The following is a 22,586-nucleotide window of genomic DNA, read 5'->3' as shown; positions in this document are numbered from 1 at the left end:
GCCAGCACTTCATCAGGAATAGCACAAGGTGTAAAGGAGGGGCCTACATAGGAAGGAGAAATTGTTGCCCTTATTTGCAAATGAAAATGCTATTCCAGCAGAGGAACTGTGTGGCTGGATACACACCGTCTGAAAAGTTTTCAAGCCTATATAACATGAAATAATAAAAAAGTTAGTTCCAAAGATCAGGGGAACACAAATATGCTTTATTTCTTACACATCTCATATTGCACATCAATTGAATAAACAGAATAAAGTGTTCTGCTTAAGTGGATGAGCTTTCTAGCTCCTTTATTAATTTGTTTTACAATAAAGCTATTATCTCCAAATCAGCCAGACCTGAGAAAATATTAGAAAATAAAAAGTAGAGGACCCAGGAGCCATTGCTGCAGCATCTCATTTCCCTCAACCCCTCTATTTCCTCTTCCCCTTTCCTAAAAGCTACTACAGCTTTACCCCTTTTTCTGCTTCCTGCTTCCCTTCCCTTCCAACAGTCAACCTACTTCAGCTTTCCTGACTTCCCTCTCCTTGGCAGCCTCTACCCAGGAAAACTGGGTTGCTCAGTGCCAGCCATCTAGCCAGTTGCTCAGTGCCAGTCACCTAGCCAGGCCCAGCTGAAGGGTGGAATATCTCAACAACTCACGAAGGGGACTAGTTTTTCTCCTGTATCTCCTTCATTATGCAATTTCTTCTGAAAACGCCTACATTGTCAACTTTCCCTACTTCCTTCTCTCCCCCCTACCCACCAACCAATGTACCTTTTATCTGTCCACTGTCTTCCGTACATTCTTTAATTTATACTCTGCCTTTCTCCACAGTGGGTAACTGCAATTTTTAATTTTAAAATTTTAGATTTTTCTGCAAATCTGGGTTTTTTTTAAAGTTTGTAATCTGTCTTGTATGTTCATGGCTTCAGTCTCTGGATTTAAGTATCCACAGATTTGGTCACATTAAGAATTAGGTATATTGATGATAAAGAGCTGATTGTAGTAATCCAAAGTTCTGATCATGCCTGGCATTTCAATAGAACACAATTAAAATATATACTCTATACTCCAATCGGTATTATTCTTTAGAAAAACAGACAATGGTAACATATATCTAAATCATGCCAAAAGAAAACATTCACAGAGATGTTACCTCAAATTTTGGGTTTCCCCTGTGTGGTGCTATGTAGTAATAAGAAAGTAGCTCTAACACATCAGGGGAAATAGGAAGCAGAGCAGTCTGGTTAGATGGAGAAAATGTTGAAAGATAGAAAGATTGAGAAGCAGGAAAAGAATAATGTCATAATAATCTGTGGTAGAAGGGAATCTCATTCTCTGTGATCTGCCCAATATATTCATTGTACAATAAGTCTTAGGCCAGGTCTATAGTATCAAGAAAACACAACTGTAAATACTCTCCTACATGGAGAAACTCCCCAAAGGAACACTCAGCACAACACAAGGGCATTGGAAGTGGTCACTCATGTTCTAGTTTCAAGACAGAATAACTCAAGATGCCATCAAATGTTGAATACACACACACACACACACACACACACACACACATACCTACAGTCATAATTTACTGACATGGGAATGATTGCTACATGAACATATCAGTCATATTTATATTAGATCATTAGAGGTAGTAATGATAGCACAGCTGTGTAAAACTGCAAACATTTAAAAGAAACACTGATTGTGAAACCTGCTGAATATAGGACAGTAGTAGCCCATTTTTGCATGGTGAAGTCAAGCTGACCACTCTGTTTTCCATTGTGAGAACTAAACTATGCATCAATCTTGGCAGCTATACTAGTAACAGTAATTACACAGAACATTCATCAGGTGAGATGCAAGAGGAGAATACAAGGAGAAGGGAAAGTTTAGCTAAAGCAGAGCTCAAGGTGCTCATATGAAATATTTTTCAGTGCCACAAAGTTACAAATATTCGTTTTCCACTGGGGGAAGAATGATTTTGAAATAGGTTCAAAGTGACTTATATTTAATAGTGCTGAAACACCCTGTAGATAGGTATTAATAGAAGGTAAATGTATTGCAAAATTTTGGATGCATAGGGTAAAGCTTCACAAATGGATACTGTTATCAAGTTAAAGGTAAAGAATGATAAGTGAACAATTTATTCAGACAGTGCGTCACTGTACCTTGGGACCAGGTGCTCCTGGAAGACCTAGTTCTCCTGGCTCTCCCTGGAAACAGAAAAGGAAAAAATAATGAAAATAATTTTGAGGTATAGAGTTTTACCTAGCAATTTCCAAGCCAGAGACAGCTTAGCAAATTGATCCTAAAGAGTTAATTTCTTTGGCTATTCTTTTAAGGAATTTATTTTATTTATTTATTAATTAGATTTTTATACCGCCCTATCCCCGAGGGGCTCCGGGGATGTGCACAGAAGGGATACATACACTTGCTCCATTTGCCCCAGGTTGACCAGGGCTGCCATCTCTTCCTGGAGAACCAGGAGGACCCTGAAAGATATCAGAAAAGGAAAGTACCTTATAACTGTGAGAGAAACTAAATGTTATATGGATGGTACAAACACTTTATAGTGGTTTTCCTCTAAAAGCAGCACTGACAGCGAGTATCTTGGAGTGGCAAAGAGGCACTAGCAATGAAAGTGGGTGTGTCTCTACTTCCAATCACTTCCCTTAAATTGGTTTTCCCCTACTTGGGTTTTACACAGTGTTTGCAATGGGAGGAAAAAAAGATCTAAAACTCTGCAGGTGGAGGGAAAAGCTAGGGGTGGCTCAAGATCATCCCCCTCGGAGGAAAAGTATCAATTATAGACATATATTAAATGTGTAACTCTGCTCTGCTATATATACAACTCATTTAAACTGTAAGACCTGTAACTCGTAACTGTAAGGCCTGTAGGCTATTCTACCATACTAAAGCATTATTCATGCTATTGTATCTTGCCATCACTTAGGACATTGTTTTAAGTTTTTGTGGTCATAGTACTGTGTTCCTTCAAGGTGGTACGGAAGGTCTCTGATTTTCCTTCATGAACCTGCCTTTGTTATCTGGTGGCTGAAGCGACAATTCTGGTTACACTCAGAAGATGCTGCCAATGAGATACTGTGGGTCAACCACAGATTCCTCCCTCACTGCAATATCCTTATGGGTCTGACACTGAGAATTTTTTTCTTTAACATACGAACTTCAGAAAGCGCACAACAAATAACTCCTTCATGTACATTTGAAACCCCAACAAAAAGGCTGATAACCAAACACAGAAGGCAATGGGCAAAATCCAGAGACACGTTCATATTATATTACCTTTAGTTGTTTGTCCCAGCAGGAGCCCTTTACTTACAGGAAGTCCTGGAAGTCCTGGGCTGCCATCTCTGCCTGGCACTCCAGGGAGGCCAGGTGGTCCTGGAAGGTCAGTACCATTCGTCCCAAATCTCCCAGGTTGTCCTGGCAAGCCTGGTACTCCAGGAGGCCCTGGGGGCCCAGGAGGTCCTCTGGGACCCTGAAACACAACAAATTGGGAGAGTGATTCATAGACTGAGCTGGAATAACTATATACTGAGCTCTTCTGTATAACACCTCCCAAGGTAAAAGAAACCCACTGAATGCAATACTAGTTCGGCTCCACAGACTGTGTAGGTATTTACTTACCCGGAAACTTTCCAAGTCACCTCCAAAGCCAGAGCCTTCCATATCAATAAATGTCTGGAAGAAATGCACACAGATGTTTCAAGAAGGTCAAAAGCAATCAGGATAAAAATCTCTAAGGCAAAAGTTTCAATATAGCACACCTGCCTACATCTTGGTGCCTCGCTAGGTTTACCAGTGCAAGAATTAAGATTATCCAGAAACACAGATACTGTACAAGACAGGCTAATAACTGAGGCTAATAACTCCATGTTAACCTGAATACAAGGGGGAAATACCAGTTTTTGCTTATTTCACTTTGAGATCAGGAACGATTGTTTATTTCACATTTTCTAAAAAAATAATGCTTTGTAGCAACAATTGATTTTTTTAGCTTAGTGGTCATGGCTGCCCACATCAGTTAGGTACTTTTCTCCTAAAAACAACAGGATTCACAGCTGCTCCCCCCTCTCTTTTTCAGTATACACATATAACAATAAATAAATTGTGATTTAGGTTACAAAGGTCTGTGTGTAAAACACCCATTTCAAATGCATTGTAAGAAGTGAGGTCTGACACCCAAAACCTTATAATGGAAGAAACTTTTTAGTCTTAATGGTGCCATTTGATTTCTGCTATGCTTTGCTACTGCAGACTAACCCAGCTGTAGGGTAAATATGAGGGAAAGTGAAACAGGCACCTGTAGAAAATGCAGTTGAGGCGCCATGCTACAGTATTTCCAGATCAAGACCTAAAATAGGGCACAGGCAACCAGAACTCGCTTGTTCCCACGTACGTTTTGTGACCATTTAGTACTCACCAACTTGTCCAGTTTAGAGCTGAATCCTGGTAGCCCAGGTGGTCCTGGTGGACCAGGAGAACCTTGTGCACCAACTCCTGGATCACCCTAGGGACAGGGGGGAAAATGACAGAGTTGAGACTGTATTTTCAACCATAATTTATTCATCGTCAATAGACTATTCTATTCTGTATGCACAATGATAAACTACAACAAATCCAAAATCCTGGCTTTCGAGGAAAAAAATCCAAAATAGGAAATGGGCTGTTGAAGGCCATCGTTTGGAACAGGTTAGGTTTTACACTTTTGGGGGTCTTACCTTCCAACACTTGATGTTTTGGTCATCGCAAAAAAATAAATAACCAAAGACAAAGCAATTATTAACAAAAATACAATCATTCATATCCCATCTGCAATGAAGGTATTCAGTTCTAAGGTGGAGCCACAAATCCTATATGCAGCATCAATTTGGATTAATTGCTTCACAGCTGAATTCGATAATTTACAAGCAAGTTTTCCAAGAGCTATTTTCCAGGTCCTGAATTGTATGCCTAATGGAGTACTCTTTTTGGAAACAGGAGAATATCCATGATCTACAAAAGCTTGGTTATCTGCTACAAAATTATGGCTAAAAGTTTTTGTTTTTCCAAATGTTACCAGTTTATTTCATTATCTGTCTTTTGAATCCTTCTCTAACAGTTGGTGGAAGCTGATTGAAAGGAAGTCACTATGTTTGGGTTTTCATCAAACTTCCTGTCACAGGGCGGCAAATGGCAAGCCCCAGAAGCACAAGCGCGGCAGCTTCCCCCGTCCCGGATTGCAAAGGTGACCATCTGGTCACCTTATACTAGACAGCCAGTGGCTAGATAGGGACCTAGGGATTGACACCTTTACTCTATCATGCTGGCTCTATCCCTTTGATATTACATTGCTACTCTCAGGGACTTCCTTCCACCTTCTTCTCGGACTCTCTCCATCTTACTTTCACCATGCCTAGAGGGAGGATGAGTGCTCCGTGCATCCATATCCATTCAGCTAGATTAGGATAGATTAGTGAACCTATCTACCTATCTTTCTATCCAGAATGGAGTTCACTAATAAATACTCTTTTTATTAGATTAGAAACTGCAGTTGACTCCGACTTTCTTTTGTGCTAATTGCACGCACATGGGATTCACACATACACACACATGAGGTAAAGCTTCTGCTGTGCTCTCAGTTTCCCGTGCACTCTGCTTGTTATGAACAGGAATAATCTCCATTACCAGGAGATATTATTCCAACATTATTTACCTCAAAATAAATTGTTATTTCCAAGGTTAAATGATAGATCTTTCAGTTTTGAGTTGTCAAAGGTGAAATTCCTACTCAAGGACAGAGTTTTTAAATTAACTTTAGATGTTGCAAAGTTTTTATCTCAAGAATCAGATCGGCTAAGATAACAAAGATATACTTTTGTATCATATGTTAATAGTACTGTTTTAATTGTATGCATTTATAATATTGTTGTCTACCTGCTATTCGTGTACAGAGTTGAGAACATTGGCTACAAATCTACCACATAGTAGCCACAGGTAGAATGCTCCTCAGAAATTTACCATTATTTAATATATTGCAGGGTAACTGCTGATCATAGTTTCACATTCTTCTTTTAAGTGATATAATTTTAATTTCTTCTTCTTCTTCTTCTTCTTCATCATCATCATCATCATCATCATCATCATCATCAATTGTTATGAAACTCTTTCAGAACCATTATTGTTGAAAAGCAACAAGCACACACTGTAAACAAAGAAAACTGAAAGTATGGTGGGAACTTAACTTGCTTTATGCTCAGGTGACCCATGCCCATACCTTTTCTCCTTTTTGTCCAGGCTCTCCTGGGGTCCCCGGAAATCCTTGAGGGCCAACATCACCCTGCACAAGGAACAAATGTGTGATCACACCAGGCCTGGATGTTCACAGAAGAACCATACAGAAGCAACTGTAAAGCCTTTTATCACAGGCAGACACTAACATAATTTGTATATACTGTATTGGGGAAATGAAAGTCACACCAAGATGCAGTGTCTCTGTACTGTTCAGTTGCCTTTTCATCAAGATCAGCTGTCTCAAGATCAATTAGAACATAGTGAGATTCTGCTAAGACTAAGCTCTGCCAAGAAGTACCACACATCTTATGAATACAGGTCAGTTTCATTAAACTGTCATTTGACTACTGTGATTCCTCATTTGTGGCATGAGAACCTATGCAGGCATTCAAACAGAAATGCACTTAATAAATTCTATCTGATAAAAGTTTTTGAACGTCTACTATTTTGGTTTCTCTACCAGTATTTCTCCACTTCAGATATATTTCTGAGAATGGGATCTTTTTAGTGAGTTATCCTATAAAGTGGCATATAATAAAATTTGATGTAGTTAATAAAACCCTACAAACTGTGCACTCTAGAGCATTTCAGGGGTCAGGGGTCAGTCTGACTGGCTTGCAGTTTCCTGAGTCTAAAAATTACAAGATTAGAATACAGGAAATGATTCCAACTTTTTGTGACTATGAAGAGAGAACTGTGGGAATACGCTTTCTTATCATATGATGCTGAGTTGACAAAAACAATTAGAGCAAGGAGGGGAAGTGCCTGGCACTCCAAAAACCACTATAATCTTCTGTGTCCAAACAGTGTCTGTGCAATCCCATGTGGGGCAATTAAGACATTCCTCATCCCCTTTCACACAAAGATTTCAACAGGGGCCAATGGAATCCTTTACCTCACACTGATGGTTCCCTCTCCCTCACTGGTGACTGGCAACCCATATACAGTGCCAAGTGTACTAAAATACACTTGGTCATTATGTGGAAAGGAAAGGTTTATGCATAATGATACTTCATAGCCCTGTTTAATGTACATGGGCAATCCATACTGTGAACACAATTAGAAGAAGAAAAAGAGTTGGTTTTTATACCCTAGGGGTTTTCTCTAGCTTTAAGGAGTCTCAAATTGACTTATAATCACCTTCCCTTCCTGCCCCTAACAGACACCTTATGAGCTAGGTAACACTGAGAGAGTTCTTAGAGAACTGTACACAGCCCAAGGTCACCCAGCAAGCTTCATGTGGAAACCAACCCAGTTCATCAGATTAGAGTCCTAGGCACTATGCCATGCTGGCTCTCAGTAGCAGGTCTGCCCAGCCCTGTGAAGGAACAAGTTGGTTGGTATACTCCAAGTAATGGCTGGACACAGCACAGTGTTAAGGGGCTCCATTTAGCCCTACGGGGTCACCTCCTATATATACAGTTTCAGGTTTGGAAGTGGTGGACAGTGTCCATAGTATTTAAAGCAATACATATTTATTAAGGATTAAGTGTCTTAACTGAGTGTTAATGCCTAAGCACTTCCGTCTCTCAGTGAATGTACCCAGAATTGGTGAGCTGGTATTAATTTCAAGGTTCACAATATTAATGAACTAGTCAGATAATTTATGTATAAAACTAGGCAGGACTGCCTTCTCATCCTCAAATACACATGCATATACTCCAATCAATTCCTCTCCCTCACCCACAAGGATTCACTGACTTGGCAGGTAAATGTCCTTCTATACATCAAAAACCAGACAGCACAACAGTTTCTCTATTCCCTGGTGCTAACTTTTTTTCAGGAAACTACTAACCAAAAGTACTGCACAACTATATCAATTGCATATTAAGAGTTTATCTTTATAAGGCGAGACACAAACTTACTGATTTACCATCTTCACCAGGATCCCCCTAATAGGCATAAAAAACACAGGAGATTAGCAACTGCCAAACTTTTCCATCTTGAGTCATTTAGCAACTACCTGTAATTTGAAGCTACTCCCTCAAGTTCCAGGCCACATGCCTTGGTGCCTCTTCATAATTACAAGGGATTTGGCTATGATAGCCAGGGAAAGTAAGCCCATAGAATCAAGTTACTTGCACAAAGCACAGGAAGAATGCTTTTGGGTCTGTCCCTGTCTTGGGTGAACATGATTTTGGGGATGTGGCTGCACAAACATGTAGGATGACAGAAAACAAAGACACTCAGTATAAAATGAGGGAGTGAAAACATGATGATGAACGAGTTCACTAAAAAGATGAAGTTGTAGGGATGAAGAAGGAACTGCAAGGTACATCCCCCCCCCCCCCAAAAGACCAGTCAGGAGAGACAGCTCACCTGGAAGAACAGAGCACCCAGCAAGAAAAGCAGTAGTATTTGTAGCATTTGATTAAAGAAGAAGATGTTCAAATAATAATCCGGAATTAGCAGAAACCAGATAGGTGAGAATCATTCACATTTTAGAATTTCCAGAAATACAGCATCTGAAACTCTGACACAAGGGTTTTGGGGCAATCAATTATTTATTTTATTTAAAATACTTTTATTCCAACTTTCAGTCTCTAAGGCCGTTTCCACATGGCCACGTTAGGATCAGGTAAGCATCGGCTATGTATCACGACACCGACGCCGACCAACCGTTCCGCCAGTAAGGGGGAGCAAGACGGGCGAAAGGCGCTGCAATCCGTCGCCCGAATGCCTTTACAAGTTCCCTCTCCTGACCTTCCGCCACGCCCAGGCCAGAGGACACACACCCCCTGCCCTGCGCGACAGCTCTGGAGTTGCAGGGCGGGGGGGCATGTCCCCAGGCCTTGACAACGTGCTGGAAGGTCAGAGGGAAGGGAAGGCGTTCGGGAAAGGGGGGGTTGGCGCCTTCCAGCCACTGCCGTTCCCACGGCAGCAGCTGGAAGTCGCTGTTTCCGAAATACCTCGCCCAGGGAGAGAGGTTCGGAATCAGTGGCTTCGCGCCACTTGGGGGTTGCAAGGCTGCCCAAACCCTTCCCCAGGGACGCTGTTTTTAGCATCCCTGGGTCGCTGTATTCCGCCTGTGCGGAAACAGCCGAAGACTTTGAAGAGTTGGAGAGATTTTATTTTTGCAGTAAGGATTTAAAGAGTTCCTATGATTTGCACCTTTGCAATCCCAACTATAATAATGTTAATCCAAACAACACGCTGGTAATAAGCAAGTAGCTGAAAGCTCTCATACACAGATTCCTCTTGAGTTCTAAAAGATCTAGCTGGCTTGTCTGGAGGACATGAAGCATGTAAACCGGTACTTGAGTGAAATTACTGTTAATTTATTCATGTCCCTTTCCCTTCAGTGGAGAGTAGAAATCATCTAATTAACCCTTGTGGGAAAATCTTTTCAACCACCTTTCATTCCTCTCCACAATATGGGCCTTAAATTGGAACAAGTCTGTGCATTCTGTGCATTCAGCTATTTATTTATCACATAATTTAATGAAAAGACATTGAGGAAAAGAGAGAAAGGGAGGAAGTATTTCCTTTCAAACACAAATGAAATATTATATATTCTAATAGTCAAATATGGCCACATCTATGGATACTTAAATCTACAGACTGGGGCCCCACTGACAGACGTGAGGAGCAAGGATGTGGTGGGGTGGGTGAGGATAGGATAGGATAGGATAAAAAGAAAAGGTAGGGGAAATGAATGCCTGTTCCCTGTAAATTCCTTGTAGGTCCCACTTGTTTATTTTAATTGTGTCAGGGAAGGAGTTCATGACAGTTTTCCTTTCATCTTGCAGAGTCCATGTTCTTTGAAATTCAGATGGTAAGAAATAGAGGGAAATATATTTTTAATCACATGATTTATTGTTGATGGCAGGTGGGTTTGGACATACAAATAAGTTCATATTGAAACAAGTTCACATAGGCTGATTCCGCATGGACCAAAAACAGTGATGTGAAAACAGTGTGAAAATGGTGTAAAAGGGTTAAAACAGTGTAAAAGGGTTTATACCATTTTCACACTGTTTTCACACCGCTGTTTTTGGCCCATGCGGAATCAGCCATAGATTCCTCAGTATGCATCTGAGCCATGTTCAGACTCATACCTCCCTCTGAAATTGAGGAAATCTAAAGCTCTGCTGCTATCAGCCACTACTTCAAAGTTTACTTACAGGCTCTCCATCCTTTCCAGGTAAACCATCTTTTCCAGGCAATCCAGGGGGTCCTGAGGGTCCTGGAGGCCCAGCAACCTGCTCTATAACAGAGCCATCAAGGCTTTGAATAACAGTCCCAGGAGGGCCAGGGGGGCCAGCAGGGCCTGGAGATCCTTGCACACCTGGTTCGCCTTTCTGTCCTTTAGAGCCAGGATACCCAAAGCCTGCATTTCCCTGAAGGTGAGGGAGAAATAAGTCAGATAAAAGCAAGCCATAGGCCATTACTTTTGGAGTCTTTGGAGTGTGACGGTGGGCCTCTGCTGGTTGTGAAGCACCAACTTAGTTTCTTGGCTTTCTTTACTATGACAAACCTTCCTACTTTCCTCTCTTACATGCCAGTACAGAAGTAATCACATGTACACTTTTCACCGACCTTCTTTCAACTCCACACCCATTCAATTTTTAAATCTATCAGTACAGGCAGATCAGCACCAGTACCTTGGAAGAAAAGAAACATTCTGCCATAGTGTTTGGTACATAGACTTATTGTTATAGATTTCCACATCAATAACAGTATATCCAGTTTTGCACTCCCACTAGGGAAGCCAACCTCCAGGTGGTGGCTGGAGACCTCCTGCTGTTACAACTGATCTTCAGGCAATAGATCAGCTCACCTGGAGAAAATGGCGGCTTTGGAAGGTGGACTCTATGGCATTTTGCCTTATTGAAGTCTCTCCTCTCCCCAAACCCTGCCCTCCTCAGGCTCCATCCTCAGAATCTCCAAGTATTTCCCAACCTGGCAACTTTGACTGCCATCCACCAGTGCTACTCAAACATTTCCAAGGCAACAATAACTTCAGCAGTAAACCTTGCTGTGCCAACTTAGTCGCTTGGTTTCTAAAAACTCACATCAGCTGGAACTCAGCAACAACTAGGTCAGGGGTCTGCAACCTGCGGTTCTCCAGATGTTCATGGACTACAATTCCTATCAGCCCCTGCCAGCATGGCCAATTGGTCATGCTGGCAGGGGCTGATGGGATTTGTAATCCATTAACATCTGGAGAGCTGCAGGTTGCAGACCCCTGAACTAAGTAGTGTTATTATTGCTTCCTGCCCTGCAAAAACCACTATCAACAATTAAAATACTGTGCTGTGCTGAAATACAGAATATAAAGACTTGAATCCTTTAGTAAAAGGTTGAAATGTCTCTCCTCCGGGCTGCAGAGAGCAGAAATCACCTAGGGGTAAGTTAATTTTTTTAAAAAAAATCCTTCGCATTATCTGAGATTCTTACCCACTGAAGATAGGAAAGGCCCCTACTGGAGCATGTGGGAATGGAACCAATATAGACAGGAAGTTGGGTGGTATGGGATTATATCCAATAAAATATGTTTTGGGGTTATATGGTGGATAGAATGGACCTCATACAAACACAACGTTGGTCTGTGCCACTTGTTTGACCAAGTAAAACCCCATCACAGCTCTCCTACAACTATCTTCTAATAGCCACGATTTAGGAAATGTGCTTACCTTAACACCCAGCTCCCCTTTTTCTCCCTACAAGATAAAAAGCAACATTTCTCAGTATTTAACATACTAATACTTAGTCAAACAAACAGCAGCATGAGATAGCATTATCTACATAAAGCAAAAGGGGGAGAAAAACTTTTGTGGCAAAGAAAATGAGAATATGATCACATGACAAGTATGCCCAAGGGTGGATCAACTAGTATTGCTTATTACGAAGAATACAATTTTTCCCACTGATTCACAGCTCTAAAAAGCCCTCTTGGTGAATGCATTGCAAACAGTAGCTAGAGTCTCAATAAGGGAATGTTCAACATGACCTAAAAAGAAATTTCTCTCATCCTATTTTCACACTTACTACAATTCTCTTTCTGCCACACATTACAGTCAGAGAAATCTTCCATCTCTTCTGTGGCAAAGTAAGAGTGCTGAGAAAACGGTCCTACAGATTGCTTGCAGCTACCTTCCAAAATCTATTTGTTTACCATATAATGTGGGAGGGCATAGAGCAGGAATCGCTGCTGATCCTTTTTCTGGAGCTTGTCAAGAGCTTTTAGAAAGTGGGCAGGGCCACGAGAGGCTTTTGCTCAGCACTGATTCTGGTTGGTCTTCAGAATTATGGCTGGTTGAGCAGCTATCACCACAGTACAAGGATCATCCTTGTGTTACCGTTCATATGCATATGAACTGGAGTAACAGTTTCAATTACTCTTAGCTATGGCATATACCTTCCACACATTCTTCTCTTCCCAAAAGCCTTTTCTTTGTGCAGGAGCTGTTCTTGTTTTTCCTCCCTCCCACCATGAAAAATTATAGCAGCTTAAGGTTCCTGCAGCGTCCATGGGTTATGTTTCACTTAACCATTAAAAAACCCCATGATGTCATGCCTACAGAACAACATTAAAGGCACTAAAACCTGGAAACCTTCTCAGGAAGTCCAAGGACACCTTAATGACAAGAAGTGGCATAGGTAAGGCTAGGACAGAACAAAAGAAGGGTGATGTCCAAGATGTAAAAAGAAGGAAGGGGTCTATTCCATCAGTCCTGACTAATATTGGAAAAGGCTTGGAAGTCTTTCAATTAAAATAGCTGAGGAGGAAGCGAGATCACTCTATTACCTTATCACCTTTAGCACCACCTGATGGTAGAACTTCACCAACTCCAGAATCCCCTTTAGGGCCACGGTCACCTTTTTCTCCCGGATCCCCTTTTTCACCTTTGGCTCCAACTACAGCAGAAATGAAAAATGAATTATATGTATAAAGCAGATGTTTCAGGGGGATATAAAAGGAAAGAAGAAGGGTTCATTGTTACCACATGGGAAAATGAAAATCAGATGTTTTTGTTCACTTCAATTGGGAAAAAGGTTATCACCAGAAAGTAGATTGATCAAAAGCACGTAATGATTTCTGTGAGCAGCATATCAAGGAGATGATCTAATATGGGTATTAAAAAATCATCTGCAATATTATCTTTTAAAACATATATGGTATTTCCAACAGTACATCCTTCATTACAGAAGAAAAATAACTAGTTGAAGCTCTACCACCCTCTTTTAATATTAGACAATTATTTCTTCATAGTACCAGTCAGCAAATATTCCAAGTTGCAAACTGGGGTGAAAATAAATGTAATAAAACAAAAGAATTCATAGCAGAGTGTAAGAGAACTTTTCAAAAGTACAGTGGCTATACACAATGGCAAATGTTGACATAACCAAACTGAATGCTTTCAATCTTGCTTCTCTCCCAATATTTTGGACAAACTGCCTGCTTTCTGTTTAATGGACATTTATTCACTCAATCAGCCATTCCTTGCCTTACTGAAACACCCATTCAATTTAAAGACTTCTTCATGGCTTCTGGGAGGTAGCTGAGCATTGTGTGTGCGCTTCAAAAGTAGCCCTTGGGCTGTGACGAGTGTTGTCTTTCTTCTCGCTTAGTCTTGTACCTTAACATCAATTTTCTCTCTGCACAAGACTGTCCACTAGCTAAACTTAACATTATTATTTTTTTGCACTCATGGAGTTGGATTCAGTGATCTACTAACACAGTCAACTTCCCCTGTTTCTCTTCCCTGGACCCAGAGTTTCCTTCAGTCATAAGGCAGGCAGTTCCTAGGTTTGCAATATCCTACAGAATAAATACCAAGTGGGTAAGTGGGAAAAGGGAGAAAGGGGATAAATTGCTACATCCTTTCTATTCCATCAAGACAGCTTTGCTGATGGGCATTTAGAGAGTATTCATATTGGTCTGGGATGGAAAAGCTAGTCTAGTACATCTTAGAGACCAATAAGATTTTTGGGGGTATAAACTTTTGAGAATCAAGGCTTACTTAATTGAGTTCATTCACAAGTTGAGAACGGATCCCCCTCCCCAGGGACAAGTTGAGAACGAATCCCCCTCTCCTGAAGAGGAGCAAAGGATTTTTATCTCACTACAGATGCTAATTTTCTCATCTAATGCATTTCCCCTCTGCTCTAAATAAGCTAATTACCAAGCAAGCTGTACTTCTGCACCCTGAATTCCTTCTTTGCACACTCCTGCCACTTTTTGAATATAAGGACTCGGAGATCTCAATTTCAGCTCGCATCAAATGAAAGCAGATTTGACTCTCAAAAGCTTATACCCTGAAAATCTCCTTGATGTCTAAGGAGCTACTGAACTTGAATCTAGCTACTGATGGAAGATGTAGAAAGGACAACTTCTCCCTCTCTTTCCTCCACACTGAATCCCACCAACCCAGGTGGCTACTACTCCACATGTTTCTCAACCCTAGGAATCAACTTGATGTGAGGCAAAAAAAGTGTGAGGAAAGAAAAGTGGGGAACACACAACTCATGAAAGGATCTAACCCCATCATCTAACCTCTTCTTTTTACTCACTTCCCCCTGACAATATCAAGAAAGCTTCAACATGCAGTACTTTGAACTTCATCTTCATTTGCAGGACAGTGGCTGCCAATAATAAGAAAACCAGACTTACTTCCTGAAGCAAATGGTGGCCTCTCTTCTGGTTTGGTTAGTTCAGTTTGCAAACTGGGTTTCTCTTCTGCCTGTACAGGCTTTTTATTAGTGGGAGGAGAAGTGACAGGTGGGGGTTCTGGGAGGTTTAATGGCACATGAGCTCCCTGGGAAGACAAAGGGACCAGAGTAAACTTTCACTTTTACTGTGCAAGGTAACATAATCCAGTGTCTTCTACAAATCATTCAAACAGATAATATGAATTTTCTGCCCAATTGAGAATGCTGTTAAGATACCAACAGTGTAGTGTGCAAAAGGTCCACTGAATTTAAAAAGAAAGTGGAAATTCAGAACTATTACCCATTTGGGCATTTTCTCCCCTGAGGCTTGAAACAGGAAAAATGGGAAACTGAGAGAAAAGTTGAAAATCTCTACTAAAATAGCAGTGCTATTAAAATAATATTGCTTCAGCCAATTCACACTACTGGAAATAACTCTACTAGTTCCAAAATAGGTAGACATTTCAGTGTTATAAAACTACTAATGTGCTTGCCTAGATAACTCAACAAGCTTTCGAACCTACTCTCAAGGAAACAAGTATTGGAAATACTGGGCCTTATTCTAGGAATCTGCAATTTCTAACAATCATTGCTCCAAAATGATGCCAAGGCCTTTGCACAAAACAGTCTCCACCTCTTCTTGTTTCTGACATGTAGCAGTTTCTACTGTTGCCACATTTGCTATGTGGTCCAATCCTGTGATTACATACTTTAAAACAGTTTCACTGAGTTCAGTAAGGCTTACTGAATATGATGATTATACTGTTGAAGTGTTTAATGTTGTTAGAAAGCACACATGAAGCACATCCTCCAATAGACAGGTTTTATAGATACCAGTGGGGACCGGACTTGTGGAAGGCATATCATTTCTCCCTCCCCCACTATTTCTTCTTTTCCCCTTTCCTGAAAGTCCCCATAGGCTCTCCCCTTTCCTTATCCCTTTTCTCCTTTTGGAATTGCCAGCTTCCAGGTGGAGTTTGGAGTCTCTCAGAGTCACAAAAGATATCTCAAGTACAGATATCAATTCCCTTTCAAGGTTGCCAACTCCAGGTTGGGAAAATCCTGGACAGTTGGGAGTGAAGCCTTTGGAGGGAGAGATTTGGGGAAGGAAACAACCTCAGCAGGTTATAAGGCATGGAGTCCACCCTCCAAAGCAACCATTTTTTTCTAGGGGAACAGATCACTGTAATCTTGAAAGCAGTTGTAATTCCATGTGATCTCCACACCCTACCTGGAACTTAGCAACCCTACTTCTGAAAGGAATGGATGCTTGGGAGGATGGAGTCTATGACATCATACTCCTCTGAGGTCCCTCCATTCCTTGAAGCCCACTTTTCCCAGGTTCCAGACCTCAAATCTCTAGATGTTTCCTAACCTGGAGTTGACAACTGCATCTCCTTCCAACAGTCAACATAAATGTATTGGCCCCTCTGTTATTAGCTTTCCTCTGCTCAGAGATGTAGCAAGGGGGAAAAGCGCCCGGTGCACCAGTGCATCCTCCGCCCCTGCCCTGCCCCGGTAAGCCCCTGCCACACCCCCACAGGGGGCACGCCCAGTGCATCACGCACACACACACCCCGGCACCGCCTTGGAGCTACACCTCTGCGTCTGCTCCCTCTTGAAAGCCTCTATCTAGGCTGTGGCCCAGTTGTGTGGTGCTAGATGCTGGGCCAGACTCACTTGCATTGTAGGGAACCCTTAAGAATTTGTGGGGTGGCATCTTACTTTTATCTGTATCCCTCCTCCCCAGACTATTTCCTCTTTCCTTCCCCCTGGCAAACCCCATATTCTCTCCCCTTTCTCTCCTTTTTAGCCACTCACCAACCTACCTTTTTTCTGCCTCCCATCTTCAGACATATTATTTATCTACCTTCATTTATACTCCACCTTTCTTCACAGTGGTACCAAAGCAGTGTACATTATTCTTCCCTCCTCCTTTTTATCCTCAGAGCAACACTGTGATATAGGTAGGTTGAAAGTATATGGCTGGCCCATAATCATTCAGTGACCTTTCACATCAAGATGGGGATTCGAACCTGGGTCTTCCAGACCCTGCTTTAAAGCTCTAACTGCTATACCACACTGGCTTTCATATGGTGACTGTTGTTGAACAACAGCAAGCAGCCAGGCGTAGTTCAGTCATGCAAGTTTTGTGGTATCAAATCACTCAGGTTGCTGTCAGGCCTAGGGTAGCAAACCTCCAGGGTGAAGCCGGAGATCCCCCAGAATTAAAACTGAATTCCAGATGTCAGTTCTGTTCCCCTAGAAAAAATGGCTGCATTGGAAGGTGGACTCTGTCATATTATATCCAGTTGAGGCCTCTTCCCTCCCCAAACTCTGCCTTCCTCCGACTCTACCATAAAACATCCAGGAATTTCTCAACTTCGAACTTGCAACCTTAGGCAAGTCTAGCCCCAAGGTGCCCTCCCTCAATGTCCAAAGTAGGCCTGAAAAGGGCTTTACTGCCCTCTGCCTTTGCTGCCCTCTGCCTTTTACTGAAAGAACCAAGCTTGGAATGCTGTGGTTGCCTAGCAGCAGTCACTGGTAGAATCTGTCACTTAAAGCTACAGGTGCTCTGTTTGCCATTTTAGGTTTTTTTAAAGACCCTCAATATATTTTCTTTAGAGTCCACATTTTTCTGCAAACCTGAAGCCTTTTTCAGGTTTGTAGAAATATCTGTCTAGCCTGTTTACAGCTTTCAGTCACCAGATTTAACTATCCTTGAATTTGGCTGACTTGACTATTAGAATATATAGGCACATAAACATGTATTCTTTTCTCAGCTAATAAAATCTTCACTTTGTTTTTCTACAGTATTGATGATTTATCATTTTGATGTTTGATCCTATATTTTCAATTAGCAAATAATACAATATAAAGTACAATTATATTTGAAAGTAAAGTAAATAATGCATACCTTTACATTACTTCCCCCATATTTGTTTAGTAAAGGTGGGGAGTGCCCATTTCTTATTCCTCAACTCTGCAACTGCCTTTACCATTTCCATAAATTTTACATACCTACATACTGAGCAGAACATTGGGGGCAATAATTCCATTGGCCACAGGGTGGCATGAATGTTCTGTATGTAGAAAATCTGAAGCCCTGAAAACCTTTGCAAATGAAACCTGATATGGGAATTCTATTATTGGTTTCTCCTGTTTTTAAAGTTAAAGCGCCTCTGACTGATCAGGTTCATTAAGTAGAAAAGGGTGTGAAAAGTCTAACGCCTTCCTGCCAGGCCATTTTCCTGATCTAAATCAATCTAGCTGCTTCAGGTTTTCCCCAAGGGAAAGCATATAAAAAGACCTGCATGTATTTATCCCATGGGCAACAGTATGGAGGAAAAGTGTTAAACAAACAACACTTCCTCCCTCACCACTTCCCATATCCAATGTCCTTCTCTCCTGGCAGTTGCTTTGAACTTTAACAAAAAGCAGGAGATCCTGATCACTGATTTTTATATCACTTCTGGTTTCAGACTTAGCACCCTGAAATCAAGCCATACTACAACCAACATCATTTTTATACCTTTTATCCTGAGGTGGGGGAGGTTACACAAACTTGTTTCCTTTTGGCTTTCTGTTTTTGGTCATGTTTCATTTCCATACAATTCTTGGAGGCTCTTCAAATCTGTTTTCTCCACTATCTGCTGATCTCATGGTATAAATCTAAAACTATTTCATTGTTCCTTTTACTGCATTCCTTGAGATTCTGTTGTTTTTTCCAGTTTTATTTGGGAAACAGTATTTAAATATCATGCACAGAGATCAATAGTTGAATGTGAGGAATAACATGAACATTTGTGGACATTTTTGAAGAACAATTATAGCTTTATAACCTAATCTGGTGACATTACCTATACTTTAGAGCCTAATGCAGTGGTGGCGAACCTATGGCATGGGTGCCAGAAATGGCACTCAGAGCCTTCTCTGTGGGCACGCACAAACAGAGTGCCCTCCACACACACATCTAGGCTGGCTTGGGCCACTGGGCTTGATTATTAGCATTATTGTTAGCATTAGCTAATTGATTATTAGCATTATTAGCATTAAACCTAAGACCTAGTTTTGGGGAAGCAGTGTAGGTAACCCTACTAAGCGCTGTTAAACCCCACTGAGTTTCATGCGAAGAACTAAAGCACGATCCTTTACCTGGAAGTAAGCTCGGTTGCTAACAATGGGGCTTGCTTCTGAGTAAACCCTCCTAGGGTCATGATTCACCCATTGGAAGAATTGCATGTTTGCTTCAAAGCAAAGCCACCAACTACCACCAAGCTTACTCCCGAGTAATGTGTGCCTCGGAGCCAACAGTTTTTTCTAAACTAAAACCTCAGTATTCAGGTTAAATTGCCGTGTTGGCACTTTGCGATAAATAAGTGGGTTTTGGGTTGCAGTTTCGGCACTCAGCCTCGAAAAGGTTCGCCATCACTGGCCTAATGTAAGATTGTTTTGAATGTGAACATGATTTTTAAAAATAGATCTAATAAAACTGATTGGGAACTTTCAGGATATCCACATATTGCCTGTGATGTTAAACTGGGGTAGGAACTCTATGTTCAGAGCTCAGGAACTATAATTCTATCAGTTTTTCTGTCAGCATGGCCAATTGGCCATGCTGGTAGGGGCTGATGGGAATTGTAGTTCCTGAACATCTGGAGCCGCAGGTTCCCTACCCCTGCCATAAACTGTCAGAATCTCGGCTCCAGGTAGAAACTCTTAAAAGAAATGTAACAATGTTATGCTTTGGCAGTAGTTTTGTGGCTTGCCTTTCACACATACACAAGTTTCTGAAATGTGCTATTTAGAAACTGTTCAAAATTGCAAAATCCTGTCTAGAAACATGCAATAAAACACACCCTGCCCATAGGCTTTACATGATAAAAGTAGAAAGGAGACACATTAAAGAAGAAAAAAAAGTAAAGCCAAAGGGAAGGAGGGTCAAGCAGGGAAAGCTGGATGGTTGTATTTATCAGTAAATGAGAACATATCCTGGGGATGTTAGCTGCTTGCTCACATGCCACTGCCTAAAATTATTTCTTTCCAGACTTGGTAAAAACATTGAAGCAAGCTTGTAACCCCTCCCTCCCCTCCCCCTCCCTCAGCTAGGATGGGTGGGCCATGTCCAGATGCCAGGCCTCCTCCCCTTCCCTGCCCTCCCTTGCATGCCACCCCTCCCTCCCTTCCCTCTCCCTCCGCTAGGGTGGGTGGGTCATGTCCAGATGCCGGGCCCCCTCCCTTTCCCTCTCTTGCCTTAAAAACCCTTTGAAAGGTCACCCTAAATTTACCAATTGTGTGCCTGAGTGATAAATACATGGCTGTATTTATTCTATAGAACGTAAGAACACACATGAACACCTCTCATTCATGACCCAAGCCTCTGTGTTCATTGCTGTAACATTAAAATGAACATAGGATTCCATATGGCCCACAAAATCTGGACTAATTTCAGGAAGTAAAAAAGCATACTTGGAAAAACCTAGTCGTGGGAAGCCTGTCACCACCTAGTTGCAATGTAGTGCTTGTTTTGGCAACATAATTCCACTTTGGCTCATGCTGGGAGGGAGACACTTATTTCAAAACCAAGCAGTTAGGAACTTTGAGAAAGCAGGCTCTCAAAGTTGTCTAATTTTTGAGAAGAAACAAAACAAATCTTGAAGTACCACAGGGTCTGAACCCCATTCATCATTCGGTCTGTGACTGTGGACATAATAGTGGTGACTCCTAAATATACCTTTTTACAAAAAGGAAGATAAACATGGAGGTGACATTACATTTCAGAGACCCTGATACTTTTAGCTAAGGTACTTGGATAAATATACTATAAAAAGAAAAAGTGGCAAATGAAAAGCTTGGACCAGAGAACAGAAAGAACTACTTCCAACGCATATGCTGTGTGTGGCAAGATACAATTGCTTTGTTGGGAAGACTTTGGGAGGAAATGTTAGTGACCTCACACAGAGTTGTAAAACATCCTTGCACATTATTTCAAAAATCCTCAGCATCTGGAGCTGATGACAAGAACAGACAAACTAATGCCAGAAGAAAATTAATTTGTGAAATTTGCTCCATAGCAGCATGAACCCAGAAATCAAAGACCGTATCATCTTAAATCCATCTTTCTTAAGCAAAAAAACCTCCCAAAACCTAAATTGACATGTAAACTGTATCAATAGCAATTTACAGTCAAGTGAAAAAAATTAGTATTAAAAGTTTCACTGCAGTGGAACTACAGGAAATATATTAATCTATTTTTTTATTTGTTGCAGATGAGTCAGAGATCTTGTGGGGCGCGGGGGGAGGTGTTGGGGGGGGAGGTGTTTGTTCATAAAATGAAAATTACAGGCTCATGCAGCCTCAGTTTACCTAGATACAAAGAAGAGTGAGGGTTTAAGCCTTTACTTTCCACTCTGTTTTGCTATTCTAAACCTGTTCCTCTATTAGTATTTTAAATTATTATTACTATTATTATCAGTCAAGCCCCCAGCTGTGCCCTCCAATAACTCCCTGACTGCTGCACTTGGGTCTAGTCCCCTGGATGGTGTGTTGGCCTCAGATAAAGGTGGGGAAGAACATGCCGCTGCTTCACCCTCCCAGGCTGCTAGGTCCCTAGCCAGCCTGTATCCTCTGCAGCCTCTGTCCTGCCATTCGTCTTAAAGGGATTGCTGCACCATCCTCTTGGCAGGGACCAAGCTCACCCCCACCTCTGGCTTCTGGACATTTCCCGAGCTTCTGGATAGACTGCCTCATGCACTCATCCTTCCCCCCCTGCTCTCCCCGCCCCCCCCCCCCAGCACCTCCTATGGTATTCCTGCGACTTTGGCCCCTTCCGCACATGCAAAATAATGCGTTTTCAAACCACTTTCAGAACTGTTTGCAAGTAGATTTTGCTATTCCACACAGCTTCAAAGAGCACTGAAAGCAGTTTGAAAGTGCATTATTCTGCATGTGCGGAATGAGCCCCAGTGAGCTTACACTGAGGAAGAGGGGCAGGCGGCAGCAGCTTCCTGAAATGGCACTCCCTCCTTGCTGACTAACCTGCCACTGTGGGAGCAAGCTTGTTTTCTGCTGCTCCAGAGACTAGGACCAAGAGTAATGGGTTTAAGATGAAGGCAAAGAGATTTCACCTAAACATCAGGGCAAACTTCCTGACAGTAAGGGCTGTTCGACAGTGGAATGCACCATCTCAGAGTGTGGTGCAATTTCCTTCTTTGGAGGTTTTTAAACAAAGGCTGGATGGACATCTGTCAGAAGTGCTTTGATTATGTGTTCCTGCATTGCAGGGGGTTGAACTTGATGGCCCTTGGGGTCTCTTCCAACTCTATGATTCTAAGATTCCCACTTGCATGGTCCTTTGCTAGCCAGTTTCACCTCCTTTGAGGGCACCAATTCCCAGTCAGGCTGCAAGCCTTTGGGAGTGGTCAATGCAGTGTCCTCCTATCCTGCCTCTCTACTAAGCTCCTGGGCTGAGTTCCTGACTGATGTCAAGAAGCTTTTTCCTCCCTTCCTGGCCATCAACAGGTAAGAGGAAAGGGAGTTCCAACCTGCAGCTGTAACCGTCAGCTTGAGACGACATTATCATCATCATCCCACCCTCTCCCTACTGGGAAGATGAGAACACATATTTTTAAAGGATATATCTTAATCCTTTAA

At 41.8% G+C, this 22,586-nt stretch overlaps 1 protein-coding gene across 6 annotated transcripts in view; it reads right to left on the bottom strand.

Annotated features, from left to right (window-relative positions):
* COL18A1 (collagen type XVIII alpha 1 chain) overlaps positions 1 to 22,586 on the bottom strand; it is a 219,602-nt gene that overhangs the window by 37,199 nt on the left and 159,817 nt on the right. For 4 of the 6 annotated variants that reach the window (XM_048485027.1, XM_048485023.1, XM_048485025.1 and 1 more), the window contains 11 exons: positions 14,896 to 15,040; positions 13,030 to 13,142; positions 11,915 to 11,941; positions 10,403 to 10,618; positions 8,144 to 8,170; positions 6,262 to 6,324; positions 4,429 to 4,515; positions 3,633 to 3,686; positions 3,325 to 3,483; positions 2,414 to 2,476; positions 2,153 to 2,197 (listed from right to left, as the gene is read on the bottom strand). In XM_048485027.1, coding sequence (XP_048340984.1) covers positions 2,153 to 2,197; positions 2,414 to 2,476; positions 3,325 to 3,483; positions 3,633 to 3,686; positions 4,429 to 4,515; positions 6,262 to 6,324; positions 8,144 to 8,170; positions 10,403 to 10,618; positions 11,915 to 11,941; positions 13,030 to 13,142; positions 14,896 to 15,040 — 999 coding nt within the window. The remainder of the gene's footprint in view (positions 1 to 2,152; positions 2,198 to 2,413; positions 2,477 to 3,324; positions 3,484 to 3,632; positions 3,687 to 4,428; positions 4,516 to 6,261; positions 6,325 to 8,143; positions 8,171 to 10,402; positions 10,619 to 11,914; positions 11,942 to 13,029; positions 13,143 to 14,895; positions 15,041 to 22,586) is intronic. The other 2 variants (XM_048485024.1, XM_048485028.1) reach the window with 1 other exon arrangement.

The sequence above is a fragment of the Sphaerodactylus townsendi genome, linkage group LG02 (assembly GCF_021028975.2).
Source record: "Sphaerodactylus townsendi isolate TG3544 linkage group LG02, MPM_Stown_v2.3, whole genome shotgun sequence".
Taxonomy (NCBI): domain Eukaryota; kingdom Metazoa; phylum Chordata; class Lepidosauria; order Squamata; family Sphaerodactylidae; genus Sphaerodactylus; species Sphaerodactylus townsendi.
Note: the sequence above shows the minus strand (reverse complement) of the source record. Positions and strands in the feature narration are given on the sequence as shown.